Below are 12,150 nucleotides of genomic sequence, written 5' to 3'. Positions count from 1 at the left end.
CCCTTGGTGTCCATGAAATACTGTGAGGTGACAGAACACAGACACGGTGGGAGCCTGGCTTCCATAATAAAAATTTATTCTTACACAAATCTACAGCTTTTAAACAGTAAAAAGAAAGGCCCACTGTTGCCTAGAAAGAGAACTTGAAGCAGCACGTGGGATGCAGGGTGGCTCCAGGCCATCAGGGCATGTGGTTACCGGCTCTGTTCAACTGTAAGACACACAAGGAGGCCAGTGAGGAGGGGTGGGGGAGAGAGGGCCCACCGCCATGGCCCCCCGGCCCTGTCTGAGCCACTTACTGTATGTGGAGATGTCAATTTCTTCTGGAAGCTCTGCCACATTCACTTCAAACCGATCCTGGACGTCATTGAGGATTTTGGCATCATTCTCATCAGACACGAAAGTAATGGCCAGGCCTTTGGTACCAAAGCGACCCGCACGGGCTACCTGCAGGAAGACAGGAGCAGGAGGTCAGGCCACAAAGACACAAACTGGGGAATGTGAAAACCAGCAGGGAGAGGTCCTCATCCAACTCCAACCGTGGGAAGGGGGCATTAGGGAGGGGACACCTCTGTCAGGCCACTCACCCGATGGAGGTAGGTGTCTGAGTCCTCGGGCATGTCATAATTGAAGACAATGTTGACGCGCTCAATGTCCATCCCTCGGCCAAACAGATTGGTGGCTACCAGGATCCGCCGCTGGAAGTCCTTGAACTGCTGATAGCGTGACAGGCTGGGTGCAGGAGGAACAAGGGTTGGCCATCAGATACAAGGATCCCAGATGCTGCTCCCTTCCTAGGGGCCTGCCTGTGGCTTTGTAGGCGACAGGAACTCACCGCTCCTCCTGGGCCATGCCCCTGTGGATAGCAATGGCTGGGAAGTTCTGTTCCACAAGGAGCTGGGCCAGAGCCATGCAGCGCTGCACAGACTTCACAAATATCACCACCTGCGAGGGAGGGAGTGACAGTCAGAGCCAGAATCCCTCCCAAAGGCCCAGAGCCCCGGGACAGGCCAAGGAAGCAGGGAAGTGTCACCTGGTTAAACTCCAACACATCCAGGAGGTCGAAAAGCTTGCGGTTCTTCTCACTGTCCTTCAGTTTGACATAGTATTGCTGCAGTCCATGTAGCGTGAGCTTGGTTTCGTCGTCCACAAACACTTCCATGGGCTGTGCGGGAAGAGGAGCAGGAAGGGGCAGGCAGGGCTTATTTCTTGGCATCCTGCCTGCCCAGAAGCTTCCAGGAGCAGACTCCTCTCTGCTCTACTTCCAGAGGACCTGCTGTACCCCAGTAAATACTTCTCTAACAGCTGGACCTAAGGACTGGTCTGGCTCAGGTATAGACCAAGCTCTCAGCTCCCATTCTGACAAGAGAAGAGGAGGGCTCTGTTGGCCTCCCAGCATTCTTGTGTCATGAAGACAGCGTAGCTGTCAGAGCAGCAAGAGCTTGGACCCAAAGAATGCCAAAGCTGAGGTCCTGGCCACTACTCACATCTTGCATGAACTTCCTGCAGACGGGCCGGATCTCCTTGCTCAGGGTAGCGCTGAACATCATGCACTGCTTCTCATGGGGCGTCAGGCGGAAGATCTCCTGCACATCCCGCCTCATGTCTGGGGGAGGGGGAGGCAAGAAACAGGTGGGTGTGAGCGCCCACCAGACCACAAACCCCACCCGAGACCAGATCAGGCCCCTCCCAACCTGTGCCAGGGAGCTGTTGGCACTGTGACGTTGGCACCATGACGAGGGCGGGTGAGCGAGGACTGGCGGGAGGGGAGAGTCCCCGGGGCCTGAGGGCCCGGACTCGGGGTGAGCACAGGCGCAGGAGGAGCGGCAATCCACTTACACGCTGCCAGAGCGGAGCAGCCGTGCCAGCGCGCCTCGAGCCACGCTTCAGGGAAGGGAGCCTGAGGCAGAGACAGCCGCTGGGGTGAGAGCTGCAGCTGCCTCCCAGGACACAAGCCCCATCTCCCACAGCCCTGTCAGGCCTCACTGAGGGCAGGCAGGGGCCTAGAACTAACCCAACAGGCGGTGAAACCATAGCACTCTGGGGACAATGTTGACGTGTGCCTATACATGTTCCTTTGGGCCCCAGGGTCCCACTCAGCTTGAGGGGCAGAAGCAGCAACAGGTCACTCTGCCAACACCAGAACTTTCCCAAAAATTGTTTACAGGAGACCTGAGTGCCAGCCACCCACTTGACCCCACTGTGGGGAAACCTTCAGGCTGTCCTGTCAGGGCCCACCTAGCTCTGAAATGTGGGGATGCTTGCAAGGGTGGGGAAGGAGCGGCTGCGCAGGCCTTTTCAGCCCCCAAGGCGCAGCCAGGACACTCACCCAACTGCTCCAGCATCTTGTCACACTCATCCAACACAAAGTGTTTGACATTCTTCAGGTTGAGGCTCCTGTTCCGCACAAGTGCCAGGATCCGACCCGGCGTCCCCACCACGACATGGGGACAATTCTTCTTCAAAACCTCTTCATCCTTCTTGATAGAAAGGCCCCCAAAGAACACAGACACCTATGCAGGTGGAAAGTTGCTTTCAACCATCTGGTGGCCAAAAGTTCACCCCTACTTGGTGCCAACAGCCACTCAGCTAACAGCCCAGCCACCTCGGGCCTCAGCAGCCCCTCAACACCCCAGGCCTGATGCCCGAGGACAAAAGGCCTGACAGCCTGGCCCCAGCTCCACTGAAAAGCAGCCCCAGGGCTGGGACTGGCACAGGCCTCTGGGGGCCATACATAATTCATCAGGCTTTTAAGGAACATAAAACACCACAAACCTCAAAGGCAGCCGCTGGAGCCAAGCTTGGTTAACAATGGCTGGGCCAAAGCCAAGGCCAGTAAGGCTCCAGAGGACCACACCACACCCAACCCAGCCTGAAGGGACTCACCTTGACACTAGGCATGTACTTGGAGAAGCGCTCGTACTCCTTGCTAATCTGGAAGGCCAGCTCCCGAGTGTGGCACATTACTAGGACTGTCACCTGTGGGGTAGGTGGGGGAGAGGCACTCAAGGCAATGTCCTAAGTCCTTACCTGGCCAGAGTCCACATTAGTGCTTGTCCCTTCACAGCCCCTACCCTTCGGGCCACTGTAAGGCCCAGTCCAAATGCCTCCATCTTCTCACAGTCTTCACCTGTCACTCACTCCCTACACCTTCTCACAGCTACTCAGGTCTGTCCCCCATGCCAGGTCCTGCACTGATACCTTGATAAAAGAAGTTAGCCCAACCCAGCTAATGACATGTCCCGTGCTAACAGCTTCCTGAGTCTGCCCTCTGGTTGACCTGTGACCACCAAGGGGAAGGCTGCCCCTGCCTCCTGGCCCACAATGCCAACCCTGTCCTCCTTCAAAACCCTGCTCTCCTTGACCATCTACTCTAAGATCAGTAACAAGGGCTCACACACCCACACACAACCAAGGAGGTGTGCCGAGCATGTCAAGAACAGAACACCAGCATCCACCTAAATTATCCCCCAAAATAGTGGACTACAGTGTTCATGACGAGAGAGGATAGCTATGGCCCATCAGCAATAACAGCAGGAACACAACCATGTTCAGTGCAATCCCACCTTCATAGGTGTGTACAATCTAGAAAAGCACATACGGAAATGACAACCATCTTGCTGGATGGTAAAATTGTGGGCACCTTTCAGTTTTTTTCTCTTGGCTTATCATTTTGGGGGGGATTTTGTTACAGCTAAGTACTGTACTTAATTTAAAAGTCCACAAAGAGGTGCTCCCATCATGGCTCAGTAGAAACAAATCTAATATCCATGAAGATGCAGGTTCGGTCCATGGCCTCACTCTCAGTGGGTTAAGGATTCGGCATTGCCATGAGCTGTGGTGTAGGTGGAAGACACAGCTCAGATGTGGTTTTGCTGTGGCTGTAGTGTAGGCTGGTACTACAGATCTGATTTGATCCCTAGCCTGCCTGGTCTTTAATCTTGGGATAGAACACGGAACTTCCATATGCCTTAGGTCCAGCCCTAAAAAGACAAAAAAAGGTACAGAAAAAGAACTTAGGGACAGGAATTTTTAACAAGAAGAGCCATGATTCCTGCTGCCTCAGTAGCTTGGGCCTAGGAGGGAGGGTGTCCACCCACCTGTCCATTGACGGGCTCAATCTGCTGCAGGGTGGCCAGTACAAAAACTGCAGTCTTGCCCATGCCTGACTTGGCCTGGCATAGGACGTCCATGCCCAGGATGGCTTGTGGAATACATTCGTGCTGGACTGAAGAGAGAGCACATGAGCAATGAGAAATTGGATGTTCCCTCTGCACAGGCCCCTCACCAGGTTGGGGAAGGGACCACAGTGAGGATGGTCAGAGGACGGCTTGGCGGGGAGGACCAGGGAGGCGTACCCTCAGATGGATGCTCGAAGCCACAGTCCACTATGGCCCTCAGGAGCTCTGGCTTCAGTAGAAAGTCCCGGAAGCCAGAGCTGTGGATAGAAACATAGGAACCCTTGACATCTTTCTTGGGGGGAGCTGGAGCATTCTCTGGAGGAGCCTGGGGCTCTTCATCTTCTTCATAATCCAGAAGCTCATTTTCCACATCCTGTTCCGCCATGACACTGAGAACAGAGGAAGGAAGAAGAGCTGAAGGAAGCAACTAACACTGAGATGCATGCAGGAAAACTCACAGAGGCTGCAGGCCCTCAACACAGGTCTGAGAGGGGTAAGGTGCTAGGGTCAGGTCTTAGAGCTAGCATGGAAAGCCACCCTGCCAAGTGAGGCTAAGACTGGACGTAATCCTCCAATCCTGCCTTAGCTCACCCCCGACGCTGACTCTGACTCCCACTCCCGCCGCTGATTCCAACAGCAGGTCCCACCACTCCATCTGTGTAGCACCTCCCAGCTTCAGCCTGTTGTGGCTACATCTCCACCACCCTCTGTCAAGCTACTTCACATTTCCCAGTGCCCTGCCAGCCACACCCACATGGGCTCTCACATCTGTCACCTCCAAGGGCCTCCCAATGCTCTAACTGAAATCCCAATTCCTCTTCACTTTCAACCCTCCTCACTGGCCCCACCCACCTCCCTCATTCCACTCCACCCTTTTTCAGCTTCACCCGTAGCATGTGGAAGTTCCCAGACATGTGGATTGAACCCACACCACAGCAGCAATCCTAGCTGCTACAGTGACAATGCCAGATCCTTAACCCACTGCACCACAAGGGAACTTCCACACCACCCCTTTCAACCCACTTCCAGCCTTTGTTTTGCTGCTGATATTTATTCATCAAGACCCTACCCCAGCTCAGGTTGCCCACCCACATCACCAGGAATGCACTGCTGCACTGCTTTCAGGTCTCTGCACAAATGCTTCCTTCTCAGAATCAAGGTCTCAATTCTGAAGAATAGCCTCAAACCACCAAGCCTCAAGGAGTCCCCCTCTCCTTCACTCACCTGAACTATATTGGGTGGGACACCCCAACCCCCCAGACCTGGAGATGTGGCTGCCAGGATTCTGGAGAGACAAGAGTTTGTGAGAGAGCAGTATCTGCTCAGGCCCAGCTGCTCCTGCTATTTGTTGCCTGCACAGGGGAATAATTAAGTGCTCTCATGAAAAGACCTCCCTTTGGGCCTGCAACCAATAAGAATACAGCTGAGATGGTAAATGGAATTAATACAAAGCTTGCTCACCTCCTGGCTTCATTTAATCCAGTATGTACAGAGCACCTACTGGGTACAGCCTAAAAGGGACCCAAACATGAGAATCCTGTCTTTTGAAGCTCCTCTTGTGGCTCGGCGGGTTAAGGACCCAACATAGTGTCGTGAGGATGAAGGTTCTATCCCTGGCCTCGCTCAGTGGGTGAAGGATCTGGTACAAAGCTTTAGCTGCAGATGTGGCTATGATCTGGCATGGCTGTGGCACAGGCTGGCAGCTCCAGTTCTGATTCCACCCCTGGTCCCCCAGCCCAGGAAGTTCCATATGTCACAAGTGTGGCCATTAAAAACAAAAAAAAAAAAAAAAAAAAAGGAAAAAAAAATAGAAAAAAGGAATACTGTCTTTTTTCCTCCTTGCTGCAGCCTAGCCTCCAGTGCAGGGGGTAGAAGTGCTAAAGAAGTCCCTCTTCTTGAGCTGGATGTTGGGGGTCCCAGGCCCAATTTCTAGCCCTTCTGCCACTCATTCTGTGTGACCATCCAGCCCCAGGGCCTTAACCACCTGTCTCTCTATGGACAATCTCTCCTCTCAACTCCAGAATCTAATATCTAGTTGCTTCTTTCACCTCTCCCCTTGTAGTTGAACTCAAAATGCCCAGAGCAAAACCCTCCATTTCTCCCTGCAGGCCTGTGTCCTCCATCTCAGAAAAGACAATTCCATTCTCCAAAATGGAATTCATCTCTCTCTTGTCTCCCTCCCATCCAACTAGCCAACAGATTCCACCAGGTTGATCTGCCCACTTCTCACCCCTGCTACCTTGCAGGTCTCAGGCCGCCATCACTTCTCAGATTGGAAAGGCTTTACCGAGATACTGATATACAATACAAGTCACCATTTAAAAGGTATAATTCACTGGCTTTCTATAGTCAGAGACAGGTGAAATCACTGCCACAATCAGCTTTAGCACCTTTCCTCATGTCAGAAAGATTGTATCCTTTAGCTACCATCCTATGCTCCCAACTCCCTCTCACAACCATTAATCTTTCTTTTCTATGAATTTGCCTGTCTCGGATATTTCATATAATGGAATCATACTATATATGACCCCTTGACTTTTTTCCACTCACATAGTGTTTTCGAGGTTCATCTACCTTATAGCCGTGTATCATTACATGTATCATTACGCCATTCCTTTTCAGGACTATGCAATATTCCTTTGTACTGCAACACCACAGTTGTTTATCCATTGTCAGCTGAATGCATTTGGGCACCATGATCTCCTCTGGATAATGCCAATAGCCTCTCATTGGTCTCCCTGATTTCCCTCCCCCACTCCCCGGCACCATAACCCCCTCATGCCCCTTCCCAGTAGCTACAGGAAGCCTATAAAAGCTAAGTCAAATACTGTCACTGCTCTGCTCAAAACCCCCAAAGATTCCCACTGTGTTCAAAATAAAATTCAGAGTCCTCACCATAGCCTGTCAGGCCCCATACAATCTGACTCCCTCTACACTCAGACCTTTTCTCCCCCACTGCCCTCATTCACTAGCCTTGCTGCTGTGCCTCAAACATGCTTCAGCACCTTTGCACTTGCTGTTCCTACTGCCTAGAACAGGCCAGAACCATAATTCAGACCTCTGTTGCTCCAAAAAGGCATTTCCTGTTGACCCAAGTAAAAAAGGGCCCCCTTCCAGTCATACCACCCCCCTACCCAGCCCAGCACTTAGGACAGGGCCTGGCACATATCAGATAAGCAATACCCAGGGTTGAATGAATGGAACTAGAACCAAGGCCTCAAGGCAGAACTTAGGGGCTAAAATTAAAGCATTTATCCTTATCTGATTCATGAAAGAGCAATCTGACACCAGCACTGAGGAGTGGCAGATAGGATGGAGTCAGTCCCCAAGTAGCAGAGAGAATAAGAGCCAGGAAAGGCCAGTCCAAAAACCACCAGACCCTTCCTGAGAATGGACAGTAAGACTGGCTGCTTGAAGTAGAGGCAGAAGACAAAGCTGAAAGAGCTGGTCAGGCCCAGAGCATTTACATCTAATTTGCTAAGCAATAGGGAATCACTGATTAGTGATTTGAGTTTTGACTTGAATCAAGATTTGCTCAAGAGCAAGGTTATTCCAGAGAAGATGACGAGATCAGCAGGAGGGAAAACCTGACACCAAAAGAAAGAGGATCAATTGGGGTGGGGGCACTGTTAAGCAGGGGAAAAGAGGGTGGAACACTAGTGGGCAGGCCCAGCCCCTAGAAGATCCTAGGACAGAAATGTGCAAGAGTCACCTACTCTGGGCTTCAAACCTGAGTGACCAAGAGAAGATGGTGTATTTAAAAAAGAAAGAAAGAAAGAAACAACAACAACAGCAGCAAAAAAGACAGTTTTTTGGAGTTCAAAGCCGTTTTGTTTTGATGGGGAGACAGGATTTTCTAATGGTGAGGAGACAAGATCTAAAAGCTCAACGTAAAATAGATCAGGAGAAGATTTAGCGGTGTAGTTATGCCCAAAAAGAGCGGTTAGGACAGCTGAGACCCCAGAAGCTGAAGAAGTTGAAAGCTGACACCAGGAAAAGTAACAACTCAGACTCGCGTGTGTGCCCTTTCAACCTCAAGTGCCCCCGGAGAGAATTTGTCCCCAACTGTAACATCTTTTTTGCCCTAAATCTCTGGACCCACGAAGCCGCCCTCTAAAGGGAAAGCAAAAAAGTAGACTTGGGGAGAAGGGAACTTCTCCTCGGCTTGGAAGACCATCTACAACCTCCAGCTTCTCCCACCGCTATCCCAGACCCGGGCGTCGCCCCCTGACCCCCTCGCCGAAATGCTCCGGGTCTCCTCCAACAGGGAGACTCTAGACTCTCCTCCAAGTCGGCCTCCGACTGAGGGCAGCCATGACGGCACCTTCCGGAAGCTAGCCCCTCACTCCGGGTGGCTAACGGCCGGTCCGCCCCTCGCGCATGCGCCCCAACGCCTAACGGCCGCCCACGCGCTCGCCGGACACCCCTCAACCGCCCCGCCCCGCCTTGTCTCGCGCCCCCTCCTCCTCCTTCTTCCCTCAATCCTTGGGGTCTCCCCTCGCCCGCTCGCCCGCCCGCAGGCCCGACGTCTCCGCACAGCGACCCCGCGCCTGGACCTGCCGCTCACCTGATTTCTCGTTCGCCTCCGCGTGCTGCGAGGAGTCTCCAGACTCTGGTTACGGGTCGCGCGGCCCGACTCCAGCGGTTCGCGCTTCCTGTCTCCGACGTCCGACTGCGGCTCTGGTCACTGGACTGCTGGCTTTTCATTCAAAAGAGGCGGAAGCGATGATTGGATTCTACGGGAGGCATCTGGAGGCTATTGGTGGAGAGAGGAAAGAGGGCGTGCCCCGAATTCATTGGTCAATCTAAAAGTAGGCGCCGGAGTGGGTGAGGCCGGCATCTGCAAGCGCGCTGTCACCTGACAGGGGTTGTGATCGCTGTGTGTAGTCGCCATATTTAGTACTGGCAACCCCAAGCCAAGATGACGGCTCCGGGGTGTGTGTGTCTCACCTGTAAGAAATGTGGCTCATGCGCCGAGCACAGAACTCAGTTTTTGAAGTGGAAATCGATCCATGGGCCTCCTGGTCCACTGGAGTGGAGGTTTTGGAAAGGTTCTGAGTAGACTTGAGAGCTTGGAGTGAGTCCCATGTGGAGAAGATATTTTGCACAAGCAGTGGAGAAGGGGCCCCCTCAGAGGCGTGGGTGTCAGAAATGGTCATAAGCCATAGCTCCTTGCTGAGAGTCATGTCCTTGGTCAGAGACTGCTTGTGGCCATGCAAGTTCAGGCCAAAAAACCGAAACCAGGATGTTTTTGTCATAAAACTTTTTTGTGTTAATTTTGCTTGTCCTTGTATTAAAATTCCTCAACCTTTTTCTCCCACCAGTACCTTACTGAAATAATGTTTATAGGAAAAAGAACAGGTCCAATAGTTTTGACAGTTGACATCCTAATGACAGTTTCCTCCTGAAGATGTGGAATATTTGCCATCAGCCCAGAAATTTTTGTTATGCCTCTCTCAAATCAGCCACACCTCTTCTACACACTCCCATCAGGCAACCACTATGTGGATTTCTATCACTGTAGTTTTGTCTGTTCCTGACTTTCTTCTAAATGGAATCATGCAATAGACTTGATACTGAATCCAAATTTGCTCTGCTTGCCACACAACAGGCTAATAAATTCCTTGCTGGGGCAAGGAATAGCGACTTTATTCAAAAAACTAGCAGCCTGAGATGATGGCAGACCAGTGTCTCAAAAAACCATCTTGTCTCAGTCCAAATTCAGGCTCCTTTTATACAGAGGAAAGAGAGGGGAGGGGCCAATGGTCACTCACTAACTGTCACCTGTTTGGGGGAAGGGCTCATTGCAAAGCTGACCAGTGGCTGAGCTCGGCTACTAAAGGTTTCTCACTTACAGACTGTATATTTTGTGTCTGGCTTCTTTTACTCAACAAAATGTTTTGAGATTTTCCCCGTTGCTGCACATAGGGATACTTCCTTCTTTTTCATTCCTGAGTAGTAGTCCACTGTGTGGCTATACCACAAGATAGCTAAAATAGTTTCTCCAGTCACCTATAGATGGACATTTTTTTCCCCAGTGTTTAGCCACTATTAATAAAACTTGCATAAGTTGGTTGGTTTGTTTGTTTTTAGGGCAGCACCTGTGGCATGTGTCTGTTCCCAGGCTAGGGGTCAAATCTGAATTGCAGCTGCCAGCATACACTACAGCCACAGCAATGCGGGATCCAAGTTGCATCTGTGACCTACACTGCAGCTCACAGCAGTGCCAGATCCTTAACCCACTGAATGGGGCCAGGGATCACACCCACATCCTCGTGGATACTAGTCAGGTTAGCCCACTGAGCCACAACAGGAACTACTGAACAAGTATTTTTGTGAACACAAGTTTACTTCTCTTGGGAAATACCTAGGAGTGGAATGGTGGACAGTAGTCCATGTGGGTGTTTGGCTTTTTTTTTTTTTTTTGGCTTTTTAGGGCCACACTTGCGGCATATGGAAGTTCCCAGGCTAGGCATCAAATCAGAGCTGCAGCTATCTGCCTACACCACAGCCACAGCAATGAGAGATCTGAGCCATATCTGTGACCTACACCACAGCTCATGGCAACACTGGATCCTTAACCCACTGAGAAAGGCCAGGGATTGAACCCACATCCTCATGGATACTAGTTGGGTTCTTAACCCGCTGAACCACAATGGGAACTCCTGGGTGTTTAGTAGATCCTGACAGTTTTCCTAAACGGTTGTTCCACTTCACACTCCCAAGAACACCCTGTGAAAGTTCCGTTTATTCCCAATCCTTGCCCATAGCAGTACAAACATGATAAGCCTGCTCCAGCAATCCGTTCTCCTTAAGCCTGTGACACAATTAAAACATCCTCCACTTTTTTTCCAAGAAGGTTGGAACATTTCATTTTCATTTAGTGTATGCTATTTCTGGGTCCATGTTCTAGACAATGAATTCACAAGTGAAGTCAAAATAACTTCAGCCAAAAAGCCCAATGCCCAAGAAGAGAAACTAGTCAATCCAGAGAGAGACTTTACATAATATTAGATAGTGTATGTAATAATTACATCATAACAGTTATAGAGCACTTCCTGTGTACCCAGGATGAGGGAGGCATGCAAAAAATTTTTTTCTGGAGTTCCTGTCGTGGCGCAGTGGTTAACGAATCCGACTAGGAACCATGAGGTTGCGGGTTCGATCCCTGCCCTTGCTCAGTGGGTTGAGGATCCGGCGTTGCCGTGAGCTGTGGTGTAGGTTGCAGACGCGGCTCGGATCCCGCGTTGCTGTGGCTCTGGCGTAGGCCAGCGGCTACATCTCCGATTAGACCCCTAGCCTGGGAACCTCCATATGCCACGGAAGCAGCCCAAAGAAATAGCAAAAAGACAAAAAAAAAAAAATTTTTTCTGGCCACACCTGCTGCATATGGAAGATCCCAGGCCAGCAATCGAACCCGAACCACAGCAGCAAACTGAACCACTGCAGTGACAATGCTGGATTCTTAACCCTAACCAGCTGCAGCACAAGGGAACTCTGTGAGGCATACAAAATTTAAGGGGGCATCAAAAAAATAAAACTCAGTCATCAAGATAAATGACATTTGGGGAGTTCCCGTCATGGCTCAGTGGAAAGGAATCTGACTATCATCCATGAGGACACAAGTTCAGTCTCTGGCCTCAATCAGTGGGTTAAGGATTGTCATTGCCAATGAGCTGTGGTGTAGGTCTAAGACACAGCTCAGATCTGGCATTGCTGTGGCTGTGGCGTAGGCTGGTAGCTACAGCTCTGATTTGACCCCTAGCCTGGGAACCGCCATATGCTGCAAGTGCAGCCCTAAAATAATAATAATAATAGTAATAGTAACATTTGAATACCCTATTTTATTTATTTTTTGTGGCCCCACCCATGGCATATGGAAGTTTCCCAGCTGGGGATCAAACCTGAGCCTATGAAGCATCCCAAGCCTCTAAAATAGGGTTCTTTTTTTTTTTTCTTTTTATGGCCA

At 50.9% G+C, this 12,150-nt stretch overlaps 1 protein-coding gene across 4 annotated transcripts; it reads right to left on the bottom strand.

Annotated features, from left to right (window-relative positions):
- Positions 1-59: 59 nt before the first annotated feature.
- On the bottom strand, positions 60-8,887 carry DDX39A (DExD-box helicase 39A). 4 transcript variants are annotated; one of them, XM_047776826.1, is made up of 12 exons: positions 5,643-5,794; positions 5,406-5,533; positions 4,359-4,570; positions 4,101-4,228; positions 2,887-2,979; positions 2,330-2,513; positions 1,488-1,606; positions 1,034-1,165; positions 836-945; positions 588-732; positions 300-447; positions 60-211 (listed from the first exon to the last, which is right to left on the bottom strand). In XM_047776826.1, exons 3-12 carry the CDS (start codon positions 4,564-4,566, stop codon positions 195-197), a joined length of 1,284 nt encoding a protein of 427 aa, XP_047632782.1. In that variant the 5' UTR covers positions 4,567-4,570; positions 5,406-5,533; positions 5,643-5,794; the 3' UTR covers positions 60-194. The 4 variants fall into 4 exon arrangements, with proteins under 4 accessions (XP_047632782.1, XP_047632779.1, XP_047632780.1 ...); XM_047776823.1 differs by lacking the exons at positions 5,406-5,533; positions 5,643-5,794 and adding an exon at positions 8,749-8,887; XM_047776824.1 differs by lacking the exon at positions 5,406-5,533.
- Between the last annotated feature and the right edge of the window lie 3,263 nt (positions 8,888-12,150).

This window comes from Phacochoerus africanus, chromosome 4 (assembly GCF_016906955.1).
Source record: "Phacochoerus africanus isolate WHEZ1 chromosome 4, ROS_Pafr_v1, whole genome shotgun sequence".
NCBI classification, from domain to species: domain Eukaryota; kingdom Metazoa; phylum Chordata; class Mammalia; order Artiodactyla; family Suidae; genus Phacochoerus; species Phacochoerus africanus.
The sequence above is the reverse complement of the archived record's forward strand: the minus strand, read 5'-3'. Positions and strand labels throughout refer to the sequence as shown.